Source organism: Bubalus bubalis, chromosome 23 (genome assembly GCF_019923935.1).
Source record: "Bubalus bubalis isolate 160015118507 breed Murrah chromosome 23, NDDB_SH_1, whole genome shotgun sequence".
NCBI lineage: Eukaryota > Metazoa > Chordata > Mammalia > Artiodactyla > Bovidae > Bubalus > Bubalus bubalis.
In genome coordinates this window covers 47543484-47556411 of record NC_059179.1, presented here as the reverse complement: position 1 = coordinate 47556411, position 12928 = coordinate 47543484, and the positions used below count along the sequence as shown (strand labels likewise).

Here is a 12928-nt window from a genome sequence, read left to right as displayed (position 1 = left end):
CATTCCCTTCTCCAGGGGATCTTCCCAACCCAGGGATTGAACCCAGGTCCCCTGCATGGCAGGCAGATTCTTTACCACCTAAGCCAGTAGGGAAGCTATACGTTTTGTCAGAGAAGTTTGTAAATTGGATTCCAGAAATTGAAATTTTCCTGTTCTGGTCTAGCAATGACTTGAAGGATTAGAAATTCATTTTCTGTCTGAATAATGGGGTGTTTTCCTGGAATATGCTTTTAACGCTTGTTAAAATCACACTGATGTATGTGACAGACATTGTGGTTGGAGTTCATACTGAATTCCTTACTTAGGGTTTATTGGTGGAAATGGTGATTTCTCTGTAGGAGCAAATTGACAGGTACACCCCTGATTTGCTTAGACTTTCTTGCATGTTAGGATATGAATCAATGGCAAATGTTGCAATTGATTCCTCTTTGAGTTCACTTTCAAATGATGTTCTCCATGTTGAGATTTGTAATTTGTATTCTTCATTCTTGACATTTTGTGGATGTCTTTTGAATTTTTTTAGGGAGTGTCCCTGCGTTCCAGGCGTCCTGCTAAAACTTCTGTAGAGGAGCAAAGACCTGAGGTTCTTATATCAGAAGAAAAGGTGAAAATAAACAGAAGCAAAAAGAAGTCCGTGCAGCCCTCCCAGGAGATGAAGCTCCAGAGCCCTGAAGATGGAGCCAAGAAGCCTGCCTCTGGGAGCAAAGTTGAAGAGAGGAGGACACGCTCAAGACCTGGGAGGCAGAACCAGACGCCTTTGCCTGAGGCTGCAGAAGAGAAAGCGAGGGAGGGAAGGGTGGACATCCCAGCGAAGAAGCAGGAAGAGAAGGAAGGGACAGGACTTTCAGACCCCAAGGGTTCGAGATCCAGAAAGGTTAGCGTTCGCCCTCGAGGAAACCCTTCGGAGACTGCATCCGAGCAGAGAGTGACCCGGAGTGCCAAGAGATGTGCCCACAGTCTTCAGAAGGCTAGTAATCTCCTGTTGCTCTTTTTCTAAGCATAGACACTATGTCAGTAGAGGTTTACCCCACGCTGTGAGAGCAGACGCAGCAAATGGGATAATACACTGCCAACCTTCAGTTAAACTAGCATGAGAAGCAGGAGTCTAAACCATATTCTGTGGCTCAGTATTCAGGTGGATGTGGCTTGGGAATTCCACTTGAATAGTCAAGTCACTCGATGACGTCTTCTTTCAGGGAATTTATCCAGTTAGTGCTTTCTGAGTGCTCACTGCACTCCTGTGCTAAGATTCCAGGCACTGCCTTCAGTGTGTGGTTAGAGACTGAACAAACTTCCCGAAAGGTAATGCTTGATTTCAAAGGTGTCCCCTCGGAAAGCTGGGACACAGAGCGGGTGGGGTGTCCATAGACAAACAGCCCCGTGAACAGTTCCCATTCAGGAGGCAGCCTGGTGTCCTTTCCTCCTCCCAAAGACGGCAACCCAAGCATGGTCTCCACTCACACTCAGCCCCAAGCATGGTCTCCGCTCACACACAGCCAGCACTCAGTGATGTCCCCTCTGGACACACCAGTTGTTCAGAAGGTCCAAAAAGCTTCAGCCTGATTACATGTTGGAATTCACTTTTTCTGAGTGGTATTTATAAAAATCAGTGGAAAATGTATGTGGAATTTTTTTTTTCTTTTTTATGATGTATTGATAACTTAAAAATAGCTTACCAACCTTTCTGTCAAGACACAATATTTAACTTTAAAGTTATACATAGTAAGAGTTTCAGGCAGCTTTTACAGTCTCTATTTTAAAGCTCACTGCCAACCTCAAGACGAGTTTTCTGGAGCTAAAGGCCTGTATCGCACCCTGTAAGGATTCGGGTTTTTGCAGAATAGAGTTGGTTACACAAACTGTTCTTTCAAATGACTTAAGAGATATTTTTCCTCCCAAACAGGAAAGTGAAAACGTGTGTGTCAAGAAAATAAGAACCAGAAATCGTCGAGACCCTGAAGATATATAGCTAAGAAGTTTAAAGGGGGGTGGGGGGAGTAATGAATTTAGTGATAAGTTGTAGTACGATATTTGCCGTAAGTTTTAAAGTGAATTCTGTAAATAATGCTACTGGGGGTGGGGTGGGGTGGGGGTTTAAGGGAAGAAGGCTTAGAATTTTCTAACTCAAGAGTTTATTCAAAAGCCCCCACATGGAGATTATGAAGGAGACCTCTGAGTCTCCTAAATTAGTAAAACATTTAAGACTTGAGTAGGGGGTGGGAGGGTGGGGGGAGTTTGCCAAGGTGTGGCCTTCATCTCGGTGAAATGAAGCCCCGGGGTTTGTGACTGCCGCGGTCGATCCGTCGGCCGTGGGCCCCAGTGCTCGCCACGCTGCTGTAAATGCTTCTCTGTGTGTCTGTGTCCTGTGTGCGTCCTCACGCAAACGTGAAAGGCAGGGGCTCAGGACTCAGGAATGAATGGGCAGAGGACGAGAACAATGAAAGTCAGGGTGTCCGCCTTCACCCCGGGGAGACCGCGGGTCCAGGCGCTCGGGCTGCGGGCCATCTGCACAGGACAGTCCTGTTTGCTGCCCTGGCCTCGGAGGCGAGACGTGATTCCGAGGCTGGTTTGTGCCGCCATCTGCAGGGTAGTGTGACGCTTTGCTTGAGGAAGGCCTGCCAGCTTGCCTGTTCCACGTGAAGTGTCTCTGTCTGAACTAGGACTGTTTTCATCTGAGGGCATCTCCCCACCCGGCCTGAGGGCCACTGGCCCGCGCACCCCTCGAGTCCGCGCTGTGACACCCCTCCACGCCCTCGTGTCCCGTTTTCCGAGTCTTCTCTGCCCTCGCCTGTGCTTTCTCTGCCCACACCTGTTGACCTGACCTTGCACTTTCCCCCAGAAAGAGCAGCCATTTCTGACACTTGGAGCTCGAGGCCATTGCGTCTCGTTTTTCGCCTGGGTGTCCGTCCTCCTTTGGTTTCAGAGCCACCCGTCTCACTGCTGTTTCGCTCTGTCCTCCGGCTCCTCCGTGTTCCCTGGGTCAGATGCGAGCGCCCCGTCCCCTCCAGTCACCCGTGTGGAGGCCTCCCCATCCGCCTGCCCTGCCTGGTGGAGGCGAGGCTGGCTGTGCCCGAGCACGCGAGCTGTCACCTGGTGCCTCCGTCGACTCTTGTGTTCCCCCCAGGTCTGGCGTGGAGCGAGGTCCCCATCACAATAAACGCTTTTGAACAAATGCATGAATCCAGGCACGTCTGTCTGAGTCAGGGGTGTTTGTTTTTGCTATTTTGGCTGCCTTATTAATACAGTTATTTAGACGGCATTGCCTGAAATTGGGGGTCATCGTCAAGTGGGGCTGGAAAGAAAGTGGGGTTCCGACGAGCAGAAGGGATGGTGTTTTAGGAAGTGCAAGCCTCATTAGAAAAGGCCTTCTGGGCGCGAGCCATCAGTGTGCCACTGAGGCAAAACCCAAGGAAACACAGGAACTTCCTGTGATCAAGTTGTTCTGCCAGCACTTCAGATTTAGCAATAATTATGAACCTCACATATAGAAAAATTTCAGTTAGCTGTGTTCCTGGGGAATGGGGTAAAAATTAATTAAAAAGCTATTAGGGTTCATTTCTAACCCCAAATCTCACTGAAATATATCAGCACATTTTCTCGCCTTCTTAAGCAGAATATTTCAAGAGCATAAGAAGGGTGGTTTTTTCCTTAAAAAACTGGAAATAGAACTGCCATATGACCCAGCAATCCCACTGCTGGGCCTATACACCGAGGAAACCAGAATTGAAAGAGACACATGTAACCTAATGTTCATTGCAGCACTGTTTATAATAGCCAGGACATGGAAGCAACCTAGATGTCCATCAGCAGACGAATGGATAAGAAAGCTGTGGTACATATACACAATGGAGTATAATGCAGCCATTAAAAAGAATACATTTGAATCAGTTCTAATGAGGTGGATGAAACTGGAGCCTATTATATAGAGTGAAGTAAGCCAGAAACACTAATACAGTATATGAATGCATATATATGGAATTTAGAAAGATGGTAATGATAATTCTGTATGTGAGATAGGAAAAGAGACACAGATGTATAGAACAGTCTTTTGGACTCTGTGGGAGAGGGTGAGGGTGGGATGATTTGGGAGAATGGCATTGAAACATGTATAATATCATATGTGAAACAGATCGCCAGTCCAGGTTTGATGCATGATACAGGGTGCTCAGGGCTGGTGCACTGGGATGACCCAGAGGGATGGGATGGGGAGGGAGGTGGGAGGCAGGTTCAGGATGGGGACCACATGTACACTCATGGCAGATTCAAGTCAATGTATGGCAAAACCAATACGATATTGTAAAGTAAAAAAATTAAAAAAAGAAGGGTGGTTTTATTTTATATGGTTGTAGGTGCTGAATTAGAAAAAGTCATTCAAACATGTTTTTAAAAATGCACGTCCACAGGACACATCCTTTATTTAGCATTTTTGGGGGGAGGAAGCATCAGATAGAAATATTAACCATTATTATTTAGCAAGGCTAATTATGTGCTTGAGAATGGGGTACAAGAAATAAACATCTACTTGCTGTGTGATTTGGTAACTTCTGAGCCTCAGATTCCAAGAAAGTAGCATCCCTCTGATGGAAAGCTCTCATTAAATGGAAGCTAGTTTTACTTTATCTCCAAGTTTTCCATGATATGATTTTTTTGCTTTAATTTTCTACCAGTCATCTCTTGCCTTCCTTAGTTAAGACTCTACCCCCCACATGTAGTATTCACGCATGCATACATGATTGCGCACACACATATACACCCATTCATTCACACACATGCATACACATGAATATACAAGGTTTCTTACATATGCTCATGCACATGTGCGTGTAGTACACATGCATACATGTAGACACCTATTCATTCACATACATATGCATGGATACATATCACACGCACATGCTCATACACGCATGTAGTATATTCACATGCATACATGTACACAGGCACACACCCTTTCATTCACTCACATATACATATATACACATGGATCCATACCCATTCATTCACACATACACATACATACACATGGATATACACCTATTTATTCACACACATACTCATGCTCACACACACACACACACACACCCTCTGCTCTCTTCCCCACTCTTGCTTCCCTTCAGCCCTGAGCTCAGCTCCAGTGAGACTCCCTCCAAGAAGCCTCTTTCAGCCCTACCCTGGTTTCCCGGGCCAGGTTGGCCCCCCGTTTCATGGCCCAGAGTCATACTGTACTTCCTGGTGGAATAGAGTACAGTGGGAACTAGGTGCCCCCCTCTAGGACGAAGCTTTGTCCATCCAGGATCAGACCGCAGACTGATAAGTCTACACCCTGATGATCAGGTGCAGGAAGTGTCTGAGATGAAATGATGTTAAAACTCAGTATTTTTATTAAAGGGAGGAAGAGGTAAAGAAAATCATACCAAACAGAGACAGTGAGAGGCAGAAAGGGGTGGGGCAGAGGGCCGCCTCCCAGCCTCCTGCCTGCATTTCCACAACTGCCATAGCCAGACAGGAACTCCCCACCAAGCCAGGAGGCCTGCTGGGTCCTGCAGAAACAGCCCTGGTATTTGGGGGAGGGGACTCCCCACCACCCAGGCCTTGTCCTTGTCTGGACTCCAGGACAGGGATTTAGTCCAGGCTGCAGAATCAGCAAATGACCGTGCTTGTTGCCCAGAGGTTGGCCGCCCTGACGCAACCAGATTTTTGGAGTGAACTTGCGGGCAAGTCCCAGAGGTAGCCACCTGTGGTGGGTTGGCTATAATGTGAATAACAAAGGGTCAGTATCCACGTTTTAAACAGAATTACTATAAATGAATTTGGAGAAGGGAATGGCAACCCACTCTGGTATTCTTGCCTGGAGAATCCTATGGACAGAGAAGCCTGGCGGGCTACAGTCCATGGGGTCACAAAGAGTCGGACAGGACCGAGCGACTAACACAAAATAAATGAATAAGGCAAAGCCAAATGACTCAATTAGGAAGATGGATAAAAAATGCAAATTGGTGGTTCAGAGATGAAATAGAAATAAATGTGAAAAGATGCTCAACCCACTAGAAGTTAGGGAAATGCAAACTGATGGAAGGCATGTTTTTTTCTTTTTTTGCCTCAGCTTGACAAGAGCTCAGAGGCTTGCCGTTATCCATGGTTGGTGATGGGGACCATCCACACCGTAGATGGTCTTCAATTATTGGAAAAGCCACAGAGCCTGCTGAAAGCCACTCCCCTAACCTGCGCCATCCAATCCCAGCCAGGTGCTGACCTCCCCTGGCCATCGGCTCACCTGCTGGCCCATCCTGAGATCTGTTATCACAGGGGGTATGTTGGTGTGTTTCTATTTGACAACAGGCCCCTCTGTGGCAGACCTGGGGTTTGTTCCCTCTCAGCCCCTCACACCCTCCTGAGTCTGTACCCCGCCAGGTGGTCAAGTCTCTTTGTCCCTGGTTGCCTGGGGGTGCTGGTTCCTGTCCTCATGGACCCTCCTCTAAAACTCCTCCTTGCCCCCTGTCCTCGCTGTCTCCTGCCTCAGGCTGCATCTGCACCTTCTGTTCTCCTGCTCTCTTACACTTATGGGGGAAAGAGCCCCCACCACACCGAGAGCAGAAGTGAGCCCACCCCCCCACCCTTATTTAACAGACATGCAGACAGACAGATCCATACGTGCATGTTCAGTCGTGTCCAACTCTGCAACCCCATGGACTGCAGCCCGCCAGGCTCGTCTGTCCATAGAATTCTCCAGGCAAGAATACTGGAGTGGGTTGCCATTTCCTTCTCCAGGGGACCTTCCCAGCCCAGGGCTTGCACCCGCTTCTCATGTCTCCTGCATTGGCCCCAAGGGACCTTCCCAGCCCAGGCATCGCACCCGCTTCTCGTGTCCCCTGCGTTGACCAGTGGTTCTTTTGTCACTAGCATCACCTGGGAAACCCACAGACCCCTAAGCCAAACCCAGTAGCTACAGGGTCCATAGGAGCACACAGATTCATTGCAGGTGATTTTTTTCAGATGAAGGGGAATAAAGGTTTTCAGATGATCCATTTTAACAAACATAACAAAGCTTATAAAGTTTATTAAATAAATGTGACCAATAATAAAAAGCATATGCTTCAATTTCCACATTAGGTCCAGAATATCTGAAAGAGGAAGCTGGTGTATGAATTAGGGAAGGTGTGAAACTGAAAAAGAGAGTGATCCGGGGTCCCCAGACATAGATGTGGAAAGGAAGGCCTAACAGGAGTCGAGGTTTTAGGAGGAGAAGCAGTGTTGGAAAGGCTTTCTGATCCCGCCTGGCAGTGGACTTGGAGCATTCGGTCACCTTCCTTGTATATTCTGAGAAACCACTGTTCAGAGCTGTTTGGACTCTAGAAAGGGTCGCCCTCTGTAAAGCGGTTATAATCCAGGCTTCACGAACCACTCAGGGCTTCTGAAGACCAGTGCACTGGCCATCACATCCACACATGTCTGTGTGTCTGAGTTAAATTTTATAAGTCCTAAAATTGTCTACATAAATCCATGCTTACCTCCTAATAAATGTCTTGTCTAGAAGGATTTAAGGCATAGGAATAAGATTAGGAGACTTCACTGAAGAAAGAGACGCAGGCTGAGAGTCAAAGTAAAGATTTATCCTTGCAACAGAATATTTTGGATCTTGCAATTTGCATATACAAATTCAGCAACATTCACTGGCATTGGAATCAGAGCAAGATCAAATGAGAAATGGGATAAAACAAAAAAAATGATAGTTGAAACCAGAAAACATACATATATTATAAAGATTGCACATAAATTAAACACAACTTAGTTAAACACAACAGAAATATCAGTAATCATACATTAAAAAAAAAAAAAAGGCATGTCTCCAAATGCTGAAACAGAGGCATCAGGCTCATTTTAAAAAGTTTTAAAAAATACATAAAAATACCTTTTAAAACACTGGTACGCAGTCTTCATTCATAGAGCACATGGAAAGAAACAGTAAAGAGAGTCACACAGTGACCAATAAAGCAAGGAGATCAGAATTGGTCGTCTTCTAATCGCTATTTGGCATTTGAATGCAACCGCATGCAACAGAGAAACACGTCAAAGGAAAAAGGACTTTACCAGCATGGCGCTGTTCAGTTATGTACAATGGACTTTCTTTGACCCAAGGGGAGGAGGTGCCAACTTTCACGGCAAGACAGACAGGATGTGGAGTCCTGGAACGCCCACCGAGGCTGGAATCAGAGCTGCGGGGTGATGGCAGGGGCCCGGAGGCTGGCGACAGCCCCCCGGGAGGCAAGTGCTGCCGTGATTGTGGAGGGAGCACCCCAGGGCCAGTGGCATTTGCTCTGTTCTCAGAACCACCAGCGTGGAGCCTCAGCAGACGCAGGCGATGGCCCAAGGGGCCGGAAATACACACAAACGGGGTGCTTCCTCGAGGGCACCCCTGAAAAGGTCTACCCTAATCCCACGACACGAGATGCCAGCTAGACCACGAAAGGGCCTGCAGGACGCTCAGTGACGGCTCCTGAAGTTGGCCCTGTCCAGGCCCTTGGGCGCTGCGATCCCGTGTTGCCATCACTGCAAACAGCAGCTCCGTGTCTAGGCTTCGGTGCTCAGTTTTCTCTCTCTTCCCCTTTAGTCAAAGAAGGACTTCGGGCTCGGGACTTTAACAATGGAAACAAATGAGGCCACCTGGTGCGTCTTGCGAAGCTCCCTCTGTGTTCCTCTTTGACCCAAAATCATAACCAGTGCACCCAGAAGGGAGGGGGCGGCGGTTGGCTGCGTGAGGAGCCCAGGGCTGCAGCTGGTGGCATGGCAGCACCCACAAAGTTGTGCTTTTGTCTGTCCAGCTGGGCTCCTCCTCTGACCTCTGACCTTTGGGTGGGGAGTGGAGGAGCAGAAGAACCTTGATTACCTGTGGGCCTGTTATTAGGACATCACCTACCATGGGTTGCACTCGTGCAATCAGTTACCAGTGGAAATATCAAATTAGATCTTTAGATTCATATCTCATTTAGAAAGCAAAAAAAAGTACCCCAAAATGTACATGTTAAATGATTACAGAAAGATAGACCAGATGTCTTTTTTTACATTGTGCTCATCTGCTTAGGCATCTGCTGGCCACAAACAGGTCGCTGCCATTAAATTAAACCTTTCCATGTTCATTCTCTTTTTTTTTTTGCCCCACAAGCCAATCCTGAGTGGCAATGAGATCATTATTATCCAGTGTCAGAAGTCTCAATAGGAACCATTCAAAAAGAAGTTAGTCTAGAGTAAGGATTTCTCTTTCTTTCCTTTTATTAAATATTAAAGAGTGGGACTTAAAAAAACTGTATAAATCTAGATTTTAAGATTTTTTTTTTCTTACAAACAGTCTTAACTTTCACAAGAGATTTTCTAAAATACCAAAACGCTTCTCAGAAAGTTTAAAGCATAATCGCTTGTGGTTGCCGGACGGTTTCTCCCAGGCAGGAGCTCCTGCCTTCTCTGTGCGTGTCAGATGCACTGTCTGACCTTTTGGATGGGAAGTGACTTTTTATTGTGCCTTGAGGTATAGCTCACGACTAGCAGGGCAGAATGGTGGAGTGCAGGTGGGGGCAGAGGAGTGAGAAGGGCAGTGGGTGTGACTCTCAGAGGGTCACCTGAGTCAACCACCCAGACCAATGGAAAGCAAGCAGCGCCCGGGGAGTGAAGCTCCGAGAGCCGGTTTGCTGGACCCGAGGCCACAGGGCCACGGGACCACTGGCCTTCACATCTCTTTTGTCTCGACAAGATGTCACAACACAGTCTTGAATAAATGCATGTTTAAGGATCACTACATAGCCACCGATTACTCCAGAGGGTTTTAGACCTGGACTCAGGTTGTAAAGTCTTCTTTGATCTTTAAAAGGTAAAGGGAGACCACATGGACTGAGACTGAGGTCTACAAGACTCCCTGTTTGCACTGCATCTTCACGAGCAGTTTGCCTTCAAAAAACTGCTGCTGCGCAGGCAGGGCTGTGAAATCAATATCAGGAAATTTTCCACTAATTTCTGAGTCCTTGACTGTTTTCTAATGAAGTTGTGGTTAGTACCCTGCATAAATAAACGCACTCGGCATATTAAGATTTTTAGAGGCGCTGACTGTGTGGAGTTAAATGATATGAATCTAATGAAAAATTAAAATATTTTTTACTGATATTAGCAGAAATATATATTTTATGGGATATTATTTGACCTTAATACATTATTCCAGTTTTTAAAGGGCGTATTTAAGATTTAATAACTTTACAGCAGGTGGCCTTTAAAGCATAACAAAATATATACAAAGAAATTAGGAAGGATATTAATGTCAACTATGAAATAAATTAACACGATTTTTACAAAATATACTGACCATTAAATTAAAAAATATTTTAAGGCAGGAATTTTCATTTGAAATTAGCATAATCAGAAAATATATCAATAAAATCTTGTACCACTTTGTAGCAGAATTCATACTGTTCCTGAAAAAGAAAACCAAGAATGTATTAAAATAATATTAAAGATATATTTAATTAATTTAATTAGAAGAAACACTAAAGACATAAAAAAGTCTGACCAGTTATTAAAATACTGTATATCCTGATGCATATAAACTTCTGCTACATAATTTCGTTTTTAGGCACACGTTTCCAAATCTATTTTTCAACATAGAAAATGTCAATGTTTCAACTCAGGGTATTTTGGACTCACTCTCTGAGTGAGAGAGCTCTAGTTTTCATATTTAAACTAAAAACCACTACTTCGGAATGAAAAAATAATAGCAAACCTGACATCAAACTTCATAATGCAAAGAAAATAATCTATAAAAATTAAATAAGATGGAAATGTAGATTGTTTTTAAACCTAAATTTACACTACAAAAGGGCATTGCTTTATATCAACTTTACTAAAATTTAAAAGAAGGATGCCTTACATCTGCGGGTGCACACTCAGTCATGTCTGATTCTTTGTGAACACACAGACTGCAGCCCGTCAGGCTCCTCTGTCCACAGAATTTTCCAGGCAAGAATACTGGAGTGGGTCACCCCTTCCTACTCCAGGGGATCTTCCCGACCCAAGGACTGAACCCCCATCTCTTGTGTCTCCTACACTGGCCGCAGATTCTTTGCCACTGAGCCACCTGGGAAGGCCCCACTGCACATCTGTGTGAGGCTCTTAACTTCTTAGCACACTTGGACATTGCCTGACTTCCAACCTTCCAGCAGCTCTTTGAGGTTGTGAGACTAGAGCCAGGTGATGGGTTAACGGGGGACCAGTGAGCAGGGCGTGTGACACCACCAGTAATGAGCACTGAAAAGAAGGAATGAGGACTTCGCTGGTGCTCCAGTGGGCAAGCCTTGGCGCTTCCAATGCAGGGGGTGAGTGTTCGATCCCTGGTTGGGGAACTAAGATCCCACATGCTGGGCAATGCGGCCAAAGGGCAGGGGGGAAGGAAGAAATGAAACAGATGGGGAAAATGGCAACGCCTGGACTTTCTTGGCGAGTCTACCATGCGTCTAGGAAAACCATGAGCACAACAGTAAGCAGACATGGGGTTGGACCCCGGTGGTTTGAGGAACAACAGATGGCAGCTACCCTTGCAGACCCTGGTCACTTGCTGAGCCAGTGAATATGGGAGCTGGGGAAGCAGGGGGCCCAAGGGAGGCTCCTAGCCCCCTCCTCTTCTTTCCCAGCACCTTGGGTTCAGCCTCTTACCTAAATTCACACTGAACAAGAATCTACCAGCCTTTGGATTGGAAGAGGCCAAACATTAGCCCGTCTAGCCCTTCTGGGATCTCAGTCCAGCCAGCATAGGACAGAGCTGTGCTTTGCAGGGAAAGAAAGACGGAGCCAAAAGCTGATGTCCTGTGGTTGCAGGGGTGTTGGGAGAGTCAAGAGTCACTACAGGGTCCTCCCTTCCAGCTACTAAGATCCCACCCAGTCACCCAGCCCTTGGAAGGAAAGAGAAAGTGCCTGCATCAGGACTGAGTGAGCATAGAGAACCAGTGGGCTGTGCCAGGGGCCTGGGAGGGCAAGTCCTAAGATAGAAGCCTTGGGGAAAACTCCAATATGTTGGCCACCTGATGCGAAGAACTGACTCATTGGAAAAGACGCTGATGCTGTGAAAGATGGAAGGTGGGAGGAGAAGGGGACGACAGAGGATGAGATGGTTGGATGGCATCACTGACTCAATGGACATGAGTTTGAGTAAGCTCCAGGAGTTGGTGATGGAGTAGGAGGCCTGGCGTGCTGCAGTTCATGGGGTCAGAAAGAGTCGGACACAACTGAGCAACTGAACTGAACTGGAACTGAACTGGGGAAAATAAATATGTCCCTGGAGAAGTGCATGGCAACCTGCCCCAGTGTTCTTGCCTGGAGGATCCCATGGACAGAAGAGCCTGGTGGGCTACAGTCCATGGTGGGGGGTCTCAAAGATTCGGACATGATAAACACTTTCACTTTTCTTGGGAAAAGCAACGGGTTATAATAGTCTTGAAAACTGAACTTGCTGTTGCAGGACAATCACTGAATTTGGTAGGGAGGCATCTCTTCTGAAAACCAGAAAGGGTGGGTTTTCACCACGGGATGAAGGAAAACCTATGGGCAACTGCACTCTGCATGGATTCCTTAAGTCCCCTGGGTGGTGTCTGGAGGCTGAGTGAGACCCAGCCAAGGACAAGAGTCCACGTGGCCTGTGGAAGGCAGAAGATGGCAAGAATCAGGACTGTAAATGTCACCGCCGCTTGTGAACATCTACGTCTGTAAGCGTAGACTGGAATCTGCAGGAACAGTTTGCTGACGCGCAGCTGGGCCTCTGTCCAATAGGTCTTATCATCCAAAGCCAGGGCTATGCCCCTCCTCACATGTCTGCCCAGGGGACAGACCCCACCCCAATGCAAGGGAGGAAGGGAGTCTGTGAAGCTTGACTGTATGCTGTCTGGGACTTTCAGCTCTC

The 12928-nt window shown here is 46.7% G+C and overlaps 2 protein-coding genes across 16 annotated transcripts in view; one reads left to right on the top strand and one right to left on the bottom strand.

Annotated features, from left to right (window-relative positions):
- MKI67 (marker of proliferation Ki-67) overlaps positions 1–3172 on the top strand; it is a 29929-nt gene extending 26757 nt beyond the window's left edge. For all 5 annotated transcript variants that reach the window (XM_006042333.4, XM_025274164.3, XM_025274165.3 and 2 more), the window contains 2 exons: positions 524–967; positions 1904–3172. In XM_006042333.4, coding sequence (XP_006042395.3) covers positions 524–967; positions 1904–1969 — 510 coding nt within the window. In that variant the 3' untranslated portion in view covers positions 1970–3172. The remainder of the gene's footprint in view (positions 1–523; positions 968–1903) is intronic.
- Positions 3173–7589: 4417 nt separating this feature from the next.
- The window catches only part of PTPRE (protein tyrosine phosphatase receptor type E), a 178591-nt gene continuing 173252 nt past the window's right edge, over positions 7590–12928 (bottom strand). For 9 of the 11 annotated variants that reach the window (XM_025274185.3, XM_025274187.3, XM_044935063.2 and 6 more), the window contains 2 exons: positions 10428–10454; positions 7590–8844 (listed from right to left, as the gene is read on the bottom strand). In XM_025274185.3, the coding sequence (XP_025129970.2) occupies positions 8605–8844; positions 10428–10454 (267 nt within the window). In that variant the 3' untranslated portion in view covers positions 7590–8604. Of the gene's footprint in view, positions 8845–9134; positions 10455–12928 lie in introns of those variants that run through there. The other 2 variants (XM_025274190.3, XM_025274192.3) reach the window with 1 other exon arrangement.